Source organism: Chironomus tepperi, unplaced genomic scaffold (assembly GCF_022539635.2).
Source record: "Chironomus tepperi strain 1889 unplaced genomic scaffold, CSIRO-AGI_Ctep_v1 contig_421, whole genome shotgun sequence".
Lineage (NCBI taxonomy): Eukaryota > Metazoa > Arthropoda > Insecta > Diptera > Chironomidae > Chironomus > Chironomus tepperi.
Genome location: NW_027226543.1, coordinates 90,004 through 110,762, shown reverse-complemented (window position 1 = coordinate 110,762; position 20,759 = coordinate 90,004). Strand labels below are relative to the sequence as shown.

The 20,759-nt window shown below is 32.5% G+C and overlaps 1 protein-coding gene and 1 long non-coding RNA gene across 3 annotated transcripts; both read right to left on the bottom strand.

Annotated features, from left to right (window-relative positions):
- Positions 1-419: 419 nt before the first annotated feature.
- On the bottom strand, positions 420-6,917 carry LOC139097410 (uncharacterized). The gene has a single exon (XM_070649232.1). It carries the CDS (start codon positions 6,915-6,917, stop codon positions 420-422), a length of 6,498 nt encoding a protein of 2,165 aa, XP_070505333.1.
- An 11,108-nt stretch (positions 6,918-18,025) lies between these two features.
- Positions 18,026-20,207, bottom strand: LOC139097402 (uncharacterized). 2 transcript variants are annotated; one of them, XR_011545060.1, is made up of 4 exons: positions 20,133-20,207; positions 20,041-20,083; positions 19,027-19,128; positions 18,026-18,265 (listed from the first exon to the last, which is right to left on the bottom strand). It is a non-coding gene; the product is annotated as an uncharacterized lncRNA (long non-coding RNA). The 2 variants fall into 2 exon arrangements; XR_011545061.1 differs by lacking the exon at positions 19,027-19,128.
- Positions 20,208-20,759: the final 552 nt, after the last annotated feature.

Genomic DNA, 20,759 nt, shown 5'->3' with positions numbered 1-20,759 from the left:
ACTTTCATAGGAACAATTGTGGGAAAAATGTATTCGCCGTTGTATTGAAATTTGATGGATTCTAACATTTTTGCACTAGAATGATTCATACAGTACAAAAATACCGTTTCTCCCAATCTCTTTGCCTTATAATCACTAACTCTCATGACACCAATAATGTCTCTGGCATAAGGCGAAGAATCCATCAATATTCGACTAAGTTTGACGTTTACGGGAATTGGAGAGATTTGAACAATAGTATAAAAATCATCTTTTGTGCGCTTAAATTGTGGATTGCTGATGGTGACTTCGATTGTCATTTTAAATTCTGAAAATAAAGAAATAAAAAAACAAATTACTTTATACGATGCGTATAAACATAGAACTGATGAGTTCTGGAAAAATTTAAATTTAATAATATGAGTGCATAACATGTCTAGTCATGCGAGTTTTTGTAAATTTAGTTTCGCAAGTCTATTGACACTACGACGTTTTCGAATTGTGCCGTCAGGCATCTGGACGTCCGCTACGCGACTTTTATTATCCTTAGACTTATATATCTTTATTATTTTGGCTCTCTCCCAAGCTGATCTAAATTTATTGGGATCACATAGCAGAACTAAATCATTGACACGAAGCGGCGGATTATCTTTGAACCATTTATCTCGCTTGGTTAGGATAGGCAAATAATAAGCGATGAATCTTCTAGCCATGTCTTCGCCTAATATCCTTCCACGACGGTACACATTTTTGTCATTGACAGGATCATGAACTTCTTTCATTCCATGAATTGATGGTAGTAACGGCCATCCGCTTCTGTTTTTTGCGATATGATGAGGCGTCAAAACTTCTTCATCCTCTGAGCTTATTGAATTATATGTCAATGGACGACAATTGATCCTGTGGGCGGCTTCTTGCAAAGCGATATTGAGCTCAACCTTGGAAACCTTTCGATTCTCCGTTGATGACTGTACAGCTCGTTTTACTTCCTTTATAAGACGTTCGTAGAAGCCGCCAAACCAGGGCGATTTCACGGGAATGAACTTCCATGAGCAATATTTGGTAGCTGCATATTCTTTGTTCCATGATTTGTTAGCTTCTCGCATTATTCTGCACATTTCTTCCCTATCACTGCTGATAATTCTTGAAGCTCCAATAAAGTTAGAGCCATTGTCAGAGATAAACTGGCTTATTGGGCCATGTGCTGCCCATAATGATATTATAGCTTCTAAGACGCCAAGCGTATCCATGTTATTCAAGAGATGTAGGTGAATGAAGCGTGACATGCAGCATGTGAACACTAAAATCCACACTTTCTTAGCTTTGCCATAGTTATAAATTATCAAGGGACCAGCACAGTCTAGTCCTGTGACTTGAAATGGACGTAACGATGAGTCTACTCTAAATTGTGGAAGTGCTGCCATTTTCGTTGGTAAAGGGTTTGCACTCATATAATTGCAGTGGTTGCATTTAGCTTTCGTTTTCTGCAAACCTGCACGAAGTTGAGGCATCCACATAGAGGACCTAAAGTCGGCTACTTGACTTTCTAAACAGACATGATTGTAACGATAGTGATAATGAAAGAGTAAAATGTCACTTAAAGCATTTTTCCTCGGGACCACGGGAGCATTTTGTTGAGCATATACATCATGAGGTAAGCTGACGCGAGAACTTATTCTCATCACTCCATCTTGATCTAAAAATACATTAAGTTGTAATAATTCCTGACTCTTGACACTTTTTCCTTCTGTTAATCTTTTATAATCTTCTCCATAAGACTCTCTTTGCATCTTACGGATTAAGAATAATTGTCCTCTTTGCACTTCTGCTGGTGACAAAACTTCAACGTTGACGGCATCCTTAAACTGTCTCCAAGAATGTTTATCATTCCATTTCTTAGCCTTTGTAATTGGGATTATGAGGTCGAAATAAATTTTTAACGTACGAGATGATGCACGCACCAACTTTGTCCAGTTGCTAGTAATAGAGGCTGGAAAGAGATCGATTATGTAATCGGAAGCGAATAAACAATTGATGTGTGGTAGTCTAAATGGAAGATGAACCATTTCTTTTAACCCCACTGTATTTATGTTGAATTGTTGACTATTGAAGTCAATTTTCTGTGTAGGCCAGTATGATTGCGGAAGTTTTAGGAATTTGGGGCCTTGAAACCACTCTGAATTTATATCGCCAAAATTAAACGGCTTGATTTTAGTTGCAATGTCAGCAACGTTGTTTCTCGTATCAACATGTCGCCAACTTTCAGCTTGCGTTATCTCTAAAATTTCCTCGATGGGCGATACTGCAAATTTTGGCAGCCTTTGATTTGGGTTTTTGATCCATCTTAGCGCGACTTCACTGTCTGTCCAAATATATACTGAAAGTTTTAAATCTTTGTGAAGATTCAGGATCGTATTTGTTAAACGTGCTGCTATGAGACATGACAATAACTCAAGCCGTGGAATTTCAGTTATTTCTGTCTTACTTTTCATTTTGATAGGAGCCACCTTTGCTTTGGCCATAACTAGACTTGTATAACGATAAGAATTTATCGTTGCCACGAAATATGATGATGTGGCGAACGCTTCTTTGCCAGCGTCACAAAAGGTGTGTAATTCCAGTACGTCGACATCTGACATATTGGCATAACTGAATCGCATCCGTGGGATTTGAAGCTTAGAAACCATTTGTAAATCGTGCAACCATTTTGTCCATAATTGATTTTCTTCCTCTGAGATTTCTTGATCCCAATCAATCTTATTTCTCCACGATCTTTGAAGTAAAATCCTTCCACGAATTATGCAATGTGCCAAAAATCCATTAGCATCAAATATTCTAGCTATAGTGGAGCACTGGTCTCTTTTTGTCGGTCTGTGTCCACAGTCTTTAACCATCTTAATTAGCTCATTCTTATCTAATTGAAAAACAAATACGTCCTTTTTAGGATTCCATGCTAAGCCAAGAACTTTTGTTGTATAAGTGGCTTCTTGTTCTGTCATTAATGGCATAATTTCGCGTTTTATATGTGATTCTGGCAGTGCTTTTAAAAATTCTGTACTATTGCTTTGAAAGCCAATTAAGTCCCAATTAATGGTTTTTAAAATTGCAATGCTTTGAGTAGCAACTTCAATCGCTTTTTTAACTGTTGGTTCGCTTGTCAATAAATCGTCCATGTAAGTATAGGACTTCAAAGCGTTTGCAGCATTAGGAAATTTCTCTATATATTTATCAGCGATTTTATTTTTGACGTACTGGGAGCAAAATGGACTACAGTTAGGTCCAAACAACATCACCATTTGAATAAAAATTTGCATTGGCTGATCCGACGATTCTCTCCACAATATTCTTTGACATTGTTGATCTCGGGGAGAAATTTTTATTCGATGAAACATTGACTTGACGTCTGCGGTAAACGCGACATAATTCATCCTCATTTTCATAAGTGGTTTGAGCATATCTACTAATAAATTCGGTCCCATTAATAGGTGATCATTGAGAGATGTATTTTGATACCTCGATGATGCGTCATAGACTATTCGTGTCTTAATAGGCTGTTTATTTGTGTTAACTACTAAAGATATGGGAATGTAATTAATGTTGGGCCAAGAACCTTTCATATCTTTTTCTGTAGCTGCCCTCACGTATCCGTCGTCAATCAGTTTTTTGAAATCCCTGTTAAATGCTTCTAGAAACTCCGGATTTTTTCTCAGCTTGTTCTCATGGGCCAATTGTCTTTTGAGGACCATAGGGAAATTATTTGGTAGTTTCGGGATATTCCTCTCAAAGTCTCTATTCCATATAAGCGGCAATTCAACTGAACCATCGCTCAGAATTTTCATTTCTTCTTCCATTATTTCGATGGCCTTTTTCTCTTCTAAAGTAAGGTGGTTGTCCTTATGCTTTATCCCTAGGCTCTCAATTGAACATGCATAAGCAAAGTTTTCATCTAATTGCTTATTTGTAAGCTCTTCCTTGCTGTCATATGATGGATTTTGCGTCGCCACAGCTTGTAAGCAATATTTATCATTTTGATGACATTCTGGAGCACCACCATAAATAGTGTAGCCTAACTTGCATCTAAGCGCTACTGGCTTACAGTTTCCGCCTTGTTTTACAGGCTCAATAGCTTCAAACATGTGTGCATGACGTGATCCAATAAGTACACAAGGGATTGCGTCATAATAGGACTCGAATGGAACGCCTCGCAAATATGCAAATTGCTTTTTCAATTTTTCAACATTGAGCGAACGAGGAGGGAGCTGTAAATTATCAATAGCGTAACATTCATTTAGCATTAACATTTCACTATCAGGTAGAGTGCCTGATATGGGCAGGTCAACTTTTATGGCATTTGTTGTTTTCACTATCGAATCGGTCCATAGTAATTCAATCGTACAAGGTTCTCCAATAATATTTAAGTCTTCAATCAATTCCCGCTTAACTAGGGTGATCTCAGCCGCTGAGTCTCCAATTGCATAACCTATCGCTCTTTTATTATTACCGTAAAAGTATGTATTAAATAGCTTAACAGTTCGTTGTGAACTTTCATGCACTTGATGACTGCACGTATTACACATACGATATCCGTTAAAGGAAATTTCATTTGGATGTAACAAAGATACTGTGCTGGCTGAGTATCCTCTGTATTTATTATTCGATTGTTGACTGGTTGATGCTTGATTGGTTATATTTTCCTCAATTGCTGGAGCTGTAGGCGCTTGTGGAATTATTTGAGAAGCATCTTTAGCTTTATTGTCGCTATTACTATAACTTGAACGTCGTTTGCCCTTTCTATACGAATTATTTGAATAAAATGATTTACCCCGATGAAGGGTAATGTGATGTTTTTGAGAGCATTTACTGTTGTTGTCAATGTTGAATCCACAACCTAACTTCAAATCACATTCTCCAGGATGATGTTCAGTTGTTAGAAGGCAGTTGTTGCAAATTCCTTTCATTTTTACTATATTATATTTTTTGTCCATTGGCATTGCGCGATATTCACTGCACTCAAGCGAAAAATGACTCAACTTGTTGCAAATGTCACATTTCTTTTTTAGTAAATTAACCTTTGCCAAATCATAGCCAATATAAGGAGCCTTCTCTTTATCTCGAATTTCATACTTGAAATCGTCTTTGTTGCCTTTATAATTTCTTACTTGAAATTTGGAAAAGGATGGCTTCGTCTGTGTCTCGGGTTTTGGACTGCTGAAAGAAGTTGAAAATACACCGAAATTTTTTCCTGATGATTCTTTCTTGTCACAGACTTTTGCATCTCCCATAGGCAATGTATTCGCAAGATCGTTTAAAAACTCGAACTGTGCATCGAGTCTTTCAGTTCTAGTCATTCCAGGGAATTTCTCATAAAAATATTTATAATATTGTTGCTGATGTAATTGATCCAGTTGATTATGTATATGGATAGAAATGCTCATATCCAGAACCGGAAGTTGTGCATATCGACATGCTGCCATGTACGATGTAATTTTTGTCGTCACTTCCATCGCTGAAGAATGAGTCAACGGTCTTGCGAGTTTAATTGAAAGCAGTTTCTTTCTAGCACTTGCCACAATATTGTTCGAGCAGCCATAACTAATTTTCAAATAGTTCATGATTTCGGATGCCGTAGAAAAATTATAAATGCTGTCGACTCTTTCTAAAGGTTGTCCAGTTAGTGCTTGACGAATAATATTCTTAGCAAGGCTGTCTGAATATTGTCCTTCCCGCACATTTCTTTCTATTGCTCGTTCAAATGTCAGCCATTTGTCCACACTTCCATCGAATTTTTCAACTTTAGGTAAGCACTTACGGATGTCACGAAGACTAAATGGCTCTGTTGGATTTTCATTCGTAGGTAATGCATAGCTGGAAGCATTTTGAACGTTTGAGGTGTTGGATGCATTATTTGTAGATGACGATTGTTGAGGATTCAATTCACGCGTAATTTGTTCCATCATTTCATTCGCTTTAAGTACTTTAATGCTGTAAGAAAGTTCTCTCAATTTTGAAGCCTTTCTATTTGCATCTTCCACATGAGTCTGACTCAAAGGGACAGAGTTGGATACATTACTATGCAAGGATGGATTAAAGTCACTTTGGTGAGAAGGATGTTTCATCACCATTGTTGATGATAACTGAGGAGGATTGTGTATCACTTCTTTCGAAGTCGATGCGACTTGTAAATTATGCAGCTTCGAGTCTTGTAAAAAAAGTCTTTCTTGGATGGTTTGTTCTAATTGCTGTATTCTGACGTTGAATGACTCATTCTCCTCGACTTTTTTCGCCAATAAATTTTTTAATTCCAATTTTTCTTGCTCAGCTTTCAAAATATTCATTTTCATGGCCTCAACTTCGTCTCGCTGATTTATGAGCTTTGTGCCTAATACACGTGAAATTTCAATTGGCTGTAAGTCACCAAAATTGATGTGTAGCGACTTCTCAATCCCAGAAATGTCAAAAAATGATTCAAGATAATCACGTTCGGACTCATCTTTGCCTTTGTCTCGTAATGGTGATTGTAAGTCCACTTCAGTAGTAAATTTTTCTAATCTGTCCTTCAAAAATAATTTATGTCCCCCTGCTTTGAAGAATTGTGTAGCATATTCATTAAGTGGATCCTTTAAACATTCTTGACAGATCCAGGGAGTTTTATCATCTACTAAATCGACATCCGATACGTTCGCACAACGTTGATGAAATATTCTATCGCACGAAAAGCACAACAAAAATAAACGAAGCTCTTCTCTGTCTGGATCTTTACAATCTCTTTGCAATTTTTGACACCTAACGCCAGTAGCACACGAAAATCCCTTTTTTAATGTTTTGTCGGATATCATATAATTATCGATTATATTTGCTCCTGGATTAGTTGCCATATAGCTCATAAGCCAATCTTTGTCGACACTCAACAATTCTTTTAGGGATTTTGCTGTTTCCATGATGACAAGTGATTAAAAAATTTATTAAAATTTTGAATTTAGTGCCTTTTGATGGCTCTTGAAAATTGTAGACCTTTTGATGGTTTGTTGACCTCTTGATGGTCTAATTGTAAGTTTTGAAACGTCCTTTGAGTGACGTTTGTATTGGATGATGATGGGATCTTTTGATGATCCAGTGGATCTTTTGATGATCCAAATTTGAGTAAGGAAATTAGTATATACCTCGGTTTAGACACCCTGCGTGCATAAAGCCGAGTTGTGCTCGAATCTATAACCGGGGGATGCCGTATAGTTGTCCGAGGCTTAAGATAAGTATAAAAGTAGCACTATATATATATTTTTTTTTCACAAGGTTATGCACCCAAATTTTTTTTTTTTGTAATCACTATTTATTGCACTTAAACTCACCTAATTCTCTCCAATTGTCTCTTTGGATCTCCGATGGTACTTCTTGTGTCTTTTAAGTGATTTCCGCCTGTCTATGATCCAGAACTGCGTTTTTTGAAAAATTGGGGGTTCTTGGAAATTTATACTTAATTCCTGGAAGTGCTATTTTTTTTCTTCTCTCCTTATTTTTTTTCAATTTTCTCGATGCTGATGATTATTTATCACCAATTTTCAGCTGATCCTGATCGTTGGTTGATACACCTCGCTGACTTTTCTCAATTTGACCCTTAATAATGGCGTCTTCGCGTTTAATTCTCGATTTAAAAAATTTTTTTATCGCGTATGATCCACGGGATAATTTTTTTTTCACGTAATTTTTAACGGAATTTATTTTCGTTAATTAAACTGAGTTTAAGAGGTGCTCTATTTGCAATCAACTTTTTCACTTGATTTTTGTAAATCATTTATTTGTGAAAATGTCTTTGAAGCGGATTCAGGCGCAATTTTGCGAACGGGTTAATTGAAAGACCGGAATAATTTATTTCCTCAATTTTGTTTATTTATTTCAATATTTGCGAGTTCACACTTAAAGTAAAATAGGAAGCGTTAATTCAATATATATTAATTATAAGATTTGACTTACAATAAATGCTGGTTACAGTCCGTCTTCAATGACTATAAAGAACTATCACTTGAACAATAAAAAGGGGTCTTAAAATAGTGAAAAGTTCAGGACGTGTAACGGTTTCAAGGTGGATACAAATTTTAAATTCAAAGCTCTGATCGGTTATAACTTCTGTCATTCAGTAAAAATGACACACATTATCTGCCAAATTCATTAAAATGAAGTTCAAGAATTCAATGAATTTCTAATTTAGTAGAAAAATCTGGAAAAATTCTTCAAGGCATTCTATTCGTTACGAAAGAATTTTTCTTGTTTTTATATAATAAATGTAGCATGAAATTAACTTTGGTTGATGATCTAGACTTGTTGTCATTTTTGAAAATCCTAAGCAAAATATTTTGCCATCACGAAAATCATTTTCTTCTTCTTTTACCTTACCGACAGATTAATTAAACGATTTAAAAGCTCTTGTTTGTGTTATTTATTTATCAGCAAGTTGCGTGTATCCTTATTTTAAATTTTGTTAATATATACACGTGTTACAGCACCTTTTCAGCATCAACACTTTTGAAGTCATTACTCATTGATAATTATCACCATGGTAACGTGGCTTCTTCTTAGAAACAGAACTGAATAGATTAATATTAATCCTTGCAGTCATTATATAAAATAATGAACTCTAGATATTTAAATTTGAAAGATCCAGAGCTTATGTGAGTTTCACGACTAATGACAGTTTAACTAGTTAGAGTTCGCCAAACCACCACACTCAAGCCTAGAACTACAGTTTATGGTGGGATCCAAAACACACCAGCAGTCATTATACAGTCATTTTAAAGCCATCACATAAACCTATAAACACCAAATGTTAAATTTTATTAAATATCTGTCAAATACATCCGATTTGAATGGATATGATTCAAATAAATTTTTATTGAATATAAACATTTCAATAACATTGATGACAGGCAAAAAATGACATATTGATAAACATCAGGCAACAAGTGTGCATCAAATTGATGTACACATACAATCGAAATGATCCCAATTTATTTTATCTTTTAGCAGCCTACAGGTATACATTTTTCAAAAATTTTGTTGAACCTCAACGACACAAATAAAGGAAGCTCCGCCAAGGAGCTTTTAAAGTTCTGCTGATGCTCTTTAAATGAGGTCGCCTGCATTCAGCATTCTAATGTCGGACCATTCATCATTTATGTCGCAAAAGCTATAAGAAGGATAGCATTGACTTCTTTAAAACAAAATTGCATGGATATTTTGAGATAAAAGAGCGTCTAAAAATGTCATCTTTGATGTACGTCATATCATGGAAGTCAGATCAAATTGCTATTCGAATTTTGAGATAAAATTCAATCGTATCAATTTTTTTTTGAAGGAAATAACCTTAAAAATCTAAAAATGGAATTGACGTTTTCACTACGTTTGAATGGTTCTCCATAGATTGTATTGGGAAGGAATCTTACTTTTCTGTGAATGTTGCTGTGTCAACTTATTTTTGCAACGATAAATCTTCAAAAAAAGTCAAAAGAGCGACTAAGGAGGAAAATTGATTTATCGGCTGAAAGTCACGGAAAAATTTCTTTGCCATCTTTATTTCTATTTCTTATTTTTATTCAGTAACAAGTGCTTCAAAGGAAAGCAAGCAAAAAATAAAAACGATTCAAATTTCTTTCTTTTTGTGCAGGTTCAGTATATTTCTATAAAAAATTAAAACGTGAATTGAACAACGAAAAAGTGAAAAGCAAATGAAATGGAAAATCGATTCTCAAACAATTCAATATGCATAAGTCGATTGAAATGTGAAGGCGTAGGCATTAAAATTACTTTTATATTCATTGCTTAATCTTATTTTTGTATTTATTGATAAATTCATCATAAATTGTTTAAATATTAAAAAGATTTTAAGGACCTAAAATTGAAATTAGTTTTAAATATTTGATGATATTTGACAGATCTCGAATCCGGCTAAGATTTTGTGTGCAAGGTCAAATGAAGTCTAGGGTAGGGTTGTCAAAATTCACACTGACGGCATTTGGCATTCGTCGCTTAAAAATACAATTGTAATTAAATTTAAGTTACTAATTGAGATTTGTTTTTGAAATTAGTGTTTAATGCACAGTGAATTACGATTTTCGACCCTTCTCTGTACCATACTTAAAGTCGAAAATGTCGAAAAATAAAACCCTTTAGAAATTGTAAAAAAATGTAGGTACTTTGAAATAAAACTTTCTATTAGAAACCCTTAAAGCAGTTGTTATTTCATTGGTACTAAAATTGATAATTGCGGTCTGTCTCCTTAATTACATATCACAAAGTCAACAAAACCCTTAAATTATTTTCTTTTTAAATATCACATTAAATTTATTTTTGAAGCTTTCTATTCAAATAAAGTCTGAAAAGGATTCACAATTATTTCAATTTCCTTCTCATATTCGTTTCTTTTTTTTGGAGTATTCAACTAGGACCGAAATAACATTTCATTCAATGAAAAAAAAAGCTCGGCATCACATTGAATCAAATTGTTCGTAGAATGCCTTTTAGCCTCCCACGTATTGAAGAGCACCAGGAGTTTCTTCCTTAATTAATGTTTCATCACGTTTTCATTAAAATTAAGCATCGTCGAGGGAAAATTTTCCATATCTAATGAGAATGTAACAGTATAACTTGACCAATATTAGTTGAATGGTGAAGCTTTCATCATGTCAAAATGTTTACCTTGAACAATCTTTTTATTAGTTTCTGCGTAGTTACACAATATTTCTTTGGTTGTTTCTATTTTATTTATCTTGATTATTTACAAGTAAGAATATTTATGTCCAATTAAATTTTAAATTTCATCTCGAGTCCCTTTTAAAAGGTTTACATTTTTTATTTTCTATTTAAATATAGAAAAGATTCTCAATTTCAATAAAATTCTATTGAGAGCTGTATATCTATAATTTAAAATGTAATATAAACGTAAGAGGATATATCAATGATTCTCACATGTCGGTTTATTTTATTGCATTCGACTATAATCTTTTGCGATGATTGAATTCACCTTTCCGTTGTAAATTCTTAATGAGACTCTGGGTTTTTTCGCTCCTTTAGAATTTTATAAAAAATTTAAAGTCTTAATAACATAAAATCTGTGACGTCAATGTTGCGATCTTGAGTATTACACTCGCTTAGTCAACTTCCGTGCTTGTGAAAAAGCTGCTTTGTAATTTAAAATAAAGAGTATGTTTCGCTAACAGGGAAAGAGCAAGCTTTAATGGTCCAAAAGTGCCACTACGATATATAAAAGTGGCCTCTTTGCCTGTTAAGGTTCGTCACTGACATTGATTAAATTTCTTGGTTTGGAAGAACAGATTATAAATCCTTTATTGAATTTGCTACTTTAACTTGAATAAACTGGTAGCTATTAAGTTATTAAATTCTTTTTAAAGCTTACTGCTCTGCTGTTGCATACATGAAATCACACAGTAAGACGGAGAAGATAAGCAGTCATCCACAAACGATGTTCATAGATTTTTAATCTTTTGTGCTCTGTTTAAACAATTTTATTAACAAAAGGGATTTTTTGTGTATAGAATCTATACTATATTATAGTATCTGTTGAACTTACTTACTTAGTCTATGTTGAACATCTGGGTTGGACGTCATTTGTGAACGACATCCTGAAATAATATAAAATGCAATAAAAAATCATAACGCCTTAAGATATGTTATCAGCATAGATTAATCATTTATTCCTGAACTGTATAACTTTTAACGGTTGAGGTAAACCCAAAATTAATGTAATAATAAACAAATTATGTGTTGATTTTATAGCTTTTGAATTTTGCTTCAATAAATTTGATTTATTACTTCAATAAAACTAAATTTCCATTTAGGCATCAAATAAGCCATGCTTAATTTTTTTATATTTTCTCGATCTTGGGAAACGTGATTAAATTAGGTAAAGCGAGTATACGTGAGGTGACACTGGCCAATATTAATATGAAATTTAATTCATATTTAAAAAATAATTCATAATGCTCTGTGCATATAAATCAAGTATCCGTGATTCAGATTGCAAGGTTATTCATGAATAGCAATTTAATATTTTAAGGCAGTAGAAATGGATGTGTACATACATGTGCATACCGTTTTGCAGAGCTCTAAATTAAATTGATTGAATTTTGTTCCTCAAAAAGCTCATGGGACCATCACCAAAAGCAAACTTTTAACTTTTATTGCAAAAGTTTAGTCAGATATAAATTAAAGTTTTTGAAATGACAGAACCCACATAACGAATTGCTACTAATAATTTGAAAGAATAATTCATTCTTTTATATGATTATAAAAGAGTTAAAAACTTTATCTGATTAATGTATAATGTAAGTTAGTTAGTATGTGGCGTTCCACATATTGTGAAATTTTTGGAAAAAATTAAAAAGTTGATTTTTATGCATAAAAGAATTAAAACTTTCTATTTTTCTCTATTTTATTAAGGCTCAGTTCCGAATCACATACTTTTGAAATTCAAGTTATTTTTACCAATTTGCAAAATTTCAGTTCTTTCAATATAATAGTACCTAGTATAATATAATATAAGGGTACCTAGTCCACAAGCTTAGGAAATATTCTTCATTTTAAGTGCCATAATCCGTAAATAAGTATGCAGAAATGTCATTTCGGCGTCTTACTTCATAATACTTAAATCTGAAGAAGGAAGAAAAACTGCAAACGTCAAAGAAGATCATTTGTAGTCATTGAATTTGAGAGAATTAATTAAATGAGAGGTTAAATATAACTCTTTAATTGCTCTGAAAGGTACAAGAGTAAGAGTCATTATTAAAATGAAGCAAATTTTCATTCGACATTCCATGACTGAGGAAATTATGCATAGCATTAATTGGCATATTTACACGAATTTTTCAAGTCAGGTCATCGAGCGAAAATTGCACGATTTACAAGGAATATTCCATTAATCACCCAATTTGAATAAAATTCTAAAAAACTCAAACCTTTCCAAAGTAAAGATCTCCCACGCCAGAAAACAACAAGTTTATGTGTAAATGCTTAACAGCATGAAGCATAAAAAATTGTTTACCCTTGAAAATGTCATCAAAATTATATTCAACCTTTTATTTTCCTTTTCTATAACATATAAAAAACAAAAATTTATTATTTATGTACCTATATTTTTCGTTATATCATACGCTCATTCATTCTTTAATACGAAAAGAAAATCACTAACTTTTCCTTTCATAAGATATTTATTTTGTTCCTCAAGAAAATAATTTTATTGCGTTAGGATGAGATATACTTATTTTTCTTATTCCTTAACCATCAACATCGCAATAAATGAGAAGATTTTTCTTCAGTTTAACAAGATTTACAGAAATAAAATTAGCTTAAATGTGTATAGTATAAGAAATGTGCGTAATATTTCATCCATTCATTAATTTCTGCAAGTTGGGGTTGTGGCTCAGTGATAGGGAAAATTTGATTTCATTTTCTGCTCAAGTTTATGCGTGTTTTAATTACAAAACTTTTTATGTTTCTCAGGAATGAAGTATTAGGTTTTGTTTATGATCTGAGAATTTTTTTTTGGGGTGCTAAGAGTGATGATTTTTATCGCCTGTTATAAGCGTTATAGTCCGAGCGACACGAATGAAGAAAGCTCCGTCAAATTCCTTTCAATGGATGCCTTGAACATCGCAAGTTGCCTTTCTGTTTAGCCTTTGAAGCTCCGAGATGGAACGTTCTTCATTTGTTTCGCTCGGGTAGGTAACTTTTATGCTGAAGATTATTAAGCTCATTATGAATCAAAATAAACTTTTGGTCCAGACAAAATCCAAAATAATTCATAACTGAATTTCTTAAATGAAATCAACTAAGCACAAAAAGTTAGTCACCCAATTATATTGTTATTCTTTTCATGCATGAACACAAAAACCAGATTAATGCTCTTATTTTATTAGAATATTTCAGAATAAGATTATTTCACACGAAAGCTTGTTCATTCATATCAAACAATAAAGTATAATATCATATTCGATTTAATAATTCTCAGGTACTATAAGCATATCATACACAATGATAAATGAAAAGTAACCTGCTGATCTGACAAACTTCTTTATGTGTGTTAAGATGAACATGCATTATTGCATAACTCACAACGTGACAAAATATATTTCTCAATTTTATGTGCTATTTTCCATTTTTCAATTATATTAAATGTTCCTGTTTTCACTTCACGTATGTAGAAATGCATGAATTTCTGGTTCTAAAGAGTAAAAGACAACGAATGTTCAAACTGATGAGAACTTCGTTTTGAACATTTTTTTTTTCGTTGCTACTTTTCACGGTTCTACGTCAGGCAACCGTACTAAGTCAAACTTTTTTCAAAGTGCATCACTGATCTAGTTCAACGTCATTCAGTCATGCAGTTTTTCAGTTTTTTTTAGACTACGTCACACCTTAAAATGTGAATGGAAATAGTGAAAATGACTTTTCTGTTGAAATTTCTTTCGCTTAAAAATAAAACTCATTAGTGAGTTTGTGCATATTTTTCTCAGGAATACATAAATAGATATGAACACATTGTAGTAGTGCGCTTTTGTATTTAAAATGAAAAACGACAACCTGCGATATGTACTCATTGATGCCATTACAGCATTTTATTTAAAATGTAGAGCAAAGTGTGAAGTTTGAGCAAAAATTCATTCATTTTCCAAGCAAAATTTTCACATTTTGTAGAATCATCTAGTCCTTGTGAAAGTTGTGTCTACTATTTTTAACACATCGACACAAATTAAGAAGACTCAGTCACTAATTGAAAGTCGCCTAAATTTAGCGTAATTCTGTCGATTGTAAATGGTTTCCATTTGGCGTTAAAATAAGATACTTAGCTGAGCCTCTAATGTTCTCTGTTGAGCCTGCTTCATTTGTGTCATTTGATGTCTAAACAGTGTCTAAACCTGAAAGTTATTTAAAATTTGTAAAGTATTTAATTTTTAAACAAAACTTATATTATAATGATTTAAAAAAGTACGAAGAATTTAATTAAAAATACACACAGGAGCTCCAACATATATGTTCATACATTTACTCTTAATAAACTCATTGCAGCATAATTATTATGCTTCCTTATGCACGCGATATTTACCAATGAGAATTGTGAACGGATAAGTTTTTAGAGAGAAGATAAATGAACACAGCTTGATACAAAGAATGCATGTTTACATTGACATCATCAAAATTGAAAGGAATAACAGAAGTTGATGAATGCTCGTACTCAGAATAACAAACAAAAAAATATATTTCACAGTTTTCGAGTTACATACATGAGAAATAGAAATAACAAATTGAGGAATAAACTTTTGGAATAAAAGCATTTTTGTTTTTCAAATACTTTTATGAAGGTAAATAAATGCAAATAGAGTTAAAAAAGTTGATTAACTCTCTGTTGAATAAAACTTGCAGCTGTTGTCAATAAGCAGCTTGCGATGCATATACATGAAATGTCAATCTTTACTGAGAAAATGAGAGCAAATTTGCTTTGTAATTTTAAAGCAATTTTCTAGTAAATTGTTTCAATTATTTGTGTTTATTCACTTTATCGTTTGAAAAATTTTATTTTGATTTCATCTGATGTTGTGCTGCAAACTGCACACAATACGTCACTGTTATATTTTGATTGTCTTGTAGATTTTGATCGAAATTTTTTGGGGTTAGAATATTTTCAATCATAAAAGTTCTCATGTGTATTATGAACATTTCATTCTTAATCATAGGAAAAAGAGGCGGTTAACAAATGATTTTCGGATTCTGTGAGGGTTTAGAGATGTGCACAGCTGTATGACGCTTGCCATACCGAGCGACACAAGATGCGATTAAGATGCCATTTGAAGGCAGCTTTCATTTGGTTTCAATAAAATACTGTAACAAGCAAAGATACCGCTTTTAGGTGCCGTTTATGGTTTATGGTATTTCTGCACCATGGAAGCAAGCACTCTGTCTGCTAGGAATAGGCTAAGCGAAGCCCTAAGAACACCGTAACGGAGCCTTTTTCTTCTATGTCACTCGGACATGTTTCGCTACGAACAATTTTCTAATGTTCGTCTACAATCTCTATTAACGTCACTTGTGAAAAACTCAACAAAAACTCATTTTCTTAATTTTTCCACATGAGTCTAAACCTTTGTGCTACACAATTTTTTTAAACGTATTTAATCTCAATTTTCCGTAAGAACAAATTTTCAACTTAATTTTTTTTTTTTGTAAAATCCTTAGAAAATCCATTTTATTTTCTTGAAAATAAAACCAAAGAACAGAAGTAAGTAGATTAAAATAACTTTAAATCCTCTTTAAAGATTTTCTAAGATATAAGTAAGGAAGAGTAGAAGCAAAAGAAGGAAAAATGCAAATGTGAAGGAATGAATTTTGTTGCCTAAAACATCCTCATTTGCATTCCTTTTAAGAGCACATCTCTTAATGAAAAAGCTTTAATGTTCCTGATGGTTTCTGCTATATGCATTATTTGTTGATGTTGATAAGAGCTTTTCTGCTTCAGCGAAACATTTTTAGAAAGCAACAAAGCTTTGAGCTAAAATTAGAAAAATTGGGTGACTTTTATATTTTCAAAGAAAATGAACTCTACATGCAACCCATATTGCTCTCAGTTTCATTTCTCGTCAGCTGCATAAATATAAATTTCAATTTTCATTCACTGCATTTAATAATGTTTACTATAATGAGTATAAATGACATTAGAATGCGCAGGATTATCAAAACTATTTTAATTTATCTTGATTTCAGAATTTCTGCAGCTCAATATGGAGACATTCATTCCTTGCAATGGATAATTAAATTACTATTGTTTTTCATATGCTGTAAATTCACATTTATGTCTTACGCGCAAGTATGATTCTGAGAAATCTTATTATTTAGTCCCAAGCGACACATATGAAGAAGGCACTCGTATGGCTTCCAAATTTAGACGACTTCCTTTTGGTGCTAATAAAAGAGCTTTAAAAGAATCTTAAATGCTCCTGGAGGAGCATCTTTCATTTGTGTCGCTCGGGAGTAATATCATGTCATATAAATTTATTCCCCAATTCCAAAAGCTGTTATCTAAAAGCTATGTAGTTGAAAATCGACTTTGGCTAGCTTTCAGTAATCAAAAAGAAATCCATTGTTATTGGAGTTTTCAAATCACTTTATCAGCAAGCAGAATAGACATTGATAAATGTCTTAAATGTTGAACTACTTTGAATTGATCCTATAATGTTAAAAGTGTAAAAGTGAGGTGTAATGACGCGTAAGTAAATTGGAAAGAATGAGGTTGAGTTGATTTTTCCTTGCTATTATCTAAGATTCTTGACCTTTTTCATTTTGAGTAATGTTCGTCCTTAATATTTACACACGCACCATTCATGCGAACTTCCTTTGTTTATGTATTTATGTGTTTCTACTGAAATTTTCATTCATGAAGAAATTGGAAATAGTAACATGGAAGGATTGAACAATTTTATTGGATACTACAACATGTTTTTTAAATCAGTACAGCTGAAAAATAGTTACTTGTCTGAAATAAAATTTATGGCTCCAATAAATTTTCAATGAAAATTGCTAATTTTATATAAAGTTAAAATGAAAATTCTCCAATCCAACAAACATCTTAAGTTATAAAAAAGAACAAAGGAGTCTCGACACTTTTTTTACTATTCAAGAAAAAAGTACAAAAGAAACTAAAACAATAATAAATCGAACGAGAAAAATAGTGTTGTCATGCACATATGGACAGCAAAAAACATAAATCTCAGAGGAGTTGTTTCAAAATGTTCTTGGAATTTTTAGAAATTGGATATTATAATTCTAACGTTGAACAGTTCAATGACTAAAAGAGTGATGGATAACCTGTGTGCCGCGGCACACTATTGTGCTACTAAAATTTTTTGGAATTGCCATAATTCACATGATGTGTGCCCTTTTGGTCGAGGCTTACCACGAAGGTGTGCCACGGAAAACAAAAGGTTGCTCACCAATAGACTAAATGTTAAGCTCAAGAGTCTGATGAAAATCATTTGAATCAGGTGTTGGAAAACATTAAGGATGATAATGCTTAGTATTAAAATGAAACAGTTCCCCTGAAAATATAATTTTTCCATCATTGCATTCATTTCCATTTACTTTTCTCAAATATGACAAACAATAAGCTTGACCTATCATTTCATTAAATTATTTCTGCTATTACATCGTCCGCATAAATTACAAATGTGAATAATATTTTTTCCTTTTCTTGATTCTTGCCATGCTCCATTCTCTTGCTATCGTCATCAATCTAAGTGAGAAAAAAAATTGAAATATCACAACGGCAATAACAAAAAACTCCCTGGAGATAGGATATAAAGTAGCAAATTGAATATGAAACCTAAAAGCATTTTCGAGTGAACATTAGAAATTTGAGACTTTTTCTTAAGAAAATCTGTCTTTTAGCTTGTGCCAAAATGTTTCTGGAATCCTAAGCGGTACAAATGAGGAAGGCATTACGTATGCAGCTTTTAGGGCTCCGCTAAAGTTCTTTGATTTGCTCAAAAAGGTTGTCATAAAGAGGCGACTTTGATTTAGCGTCAATAAAATTGCTTTAACGGAGCCTTAAAAGCGCATTCTTAATTTGAATAGCTCGGGTACAAAATTTTAATCAAATATTGTAAAAAGTCAAAAAAATAAGATTGATTATTTACACAAAGACATCCAAAGTTGATCTAAAGTCCAAAGTTCATCATAACAAACTTTTATCATTCAAAATGGCTTCAAGAAGGTAATAAACCATAGCAGTTGTTGCAAAATGAAGTAACAAAACAGTCACACCAAAGTGTAATTGTATAATGAAAGACTATCATTTATTAAGTGTAGTGAAAAGGAAAAATAGTTAGAACGGAGCTAAGATTAACATGAATGAGCAAAATAAAGATGACATTTAACAAGAAGAAAAAAGGAAAAAAAAACTATAGAAAAGGAAGAGTTCATCGCTATGGGCAATGAACAGAATAAACTTTAATATAAATGTATATGCGTATACATAGGTCGTTGACAACTCACATTTAGATATTATGGATGTTATGACATGCTCTATCGTTTATCTAATTGAATTTTTATGGGTGAAATTATTATTCAGCAAAGGGGCCATTCACTGGTTACGTGCTGGGGGAGGAGGATAAAATAGCTCGTTAATCTGTTACGTAATAAGTGGATGGCCCCTAATTTTGCAATATTTTTACATTTTAACCTAAAACAATAAATTTTATTCATTTTTACATCCCTGATTCTAATCGAATCCATCACAATTCAAATAAAATAGACTATGATAATAATAATCAAGAAAAAGTCATAGACTAAGACGTGGGAAAGATTTATTGCATCAGGTAGTAAGAAAACAATATCAAATGACTATAGGAAATATGAATGAATATAACATAATGACCCATATTTATTACTTCTTAGCCATTTCGACTCAAGTCATTCATAAAATGCTCGTGATAAATGTGGAGATGCTAGATTGGAATTTTTATTATTCAAATTTTTCTGTGGCAGAATTTATTACGTAATTTAAGAATAAAAGTGATGAATCAAAAAGTAAAAGTAAAACTTTGAGGTGCTAGCTAATTATTCTTAATAGAATAATTGATGCTGCTATTGAGCTTCAATATGATTTATGCATAAATATATGCGCAATGAGAATGAATAAATCATAACATGCGACAGCCATTTGACAGATAACTTAGTATCATCAGCCTATCTTACTATATTATCATCATTTCCTCTCAAATACATTTTATGTTTATTTTCCTTGTATTTATTGTTTTTTTTACGTCTGTACTCATTCATTCATTTGTATATGTTGTGTTGTATTATATTAACTTGTGCGACTTGATTCATTCAACTGAAGCATGATAAATAAATCAATTTATGTGTTAAAAGCTCATGACGATACATTTTGTTTGATATGTTAATATTTTTTGATTTAAGCGACATTTTAATAAAAATTTGACTTTTTTTAAACTTTTTGAAAAATTCATTCACAAATTGATTCCTTCCGAAAACTAATAATCTTACCAACATCTAATTATTCGTGTTTGCATGTCTTCTAGCAATCAGCCTACAAAATCACTTCTTATCATATAAATCGCTTCCAGTTTGTTTCTTACCTTGTATAATAGATAGTTTTAGTTTTTATTTTATAAGAATAAAGTAGGAACCAGAAATAGTTGGCATAATGCCATGACGGTATGAAAGGAAATGAAGTCAGACCATATACTGTCATGTAGCGTGTGAGGATAATTTGTAAATGAGAGAAAGAGAGAGAAAAAGTTTCGAGAGAAGCTTTCGCACTGGAAAAAGAGAGCCTGGAAGTTTGTCAACATATCCTTCCAATATGCTTGCATTTCATGTTTCCACTTGCATTTTCCAAAAGTGCATTAACCAACACATGTAAATGGAATGCAATTAGGGGAAATTGACTGTTATAAAAAAATCCTGTTAGAATTTATTTTTGTAGAACATGCGACAATCGAATAGTAGTAAATCGTTTTCGGGGTCAGGAAGCGATTTTCAAAATCATCGCGACCGTCAAGTGAATTGCACGTGCTTCTGATAAATAGAAAATAAATTCTTGAATATTACTTAGAGATAAAGAATTGAAGAGCAATGAGAAAGTGTAGAAAAAAATAATATTGTGGTCATTTATTAATAAAAGATGGATGGAAATAAAATTGAATGATTGCTCAAAATGAGAGGAAGTAAATTAGTGACAATTCATAAAGATAAGTAAATCT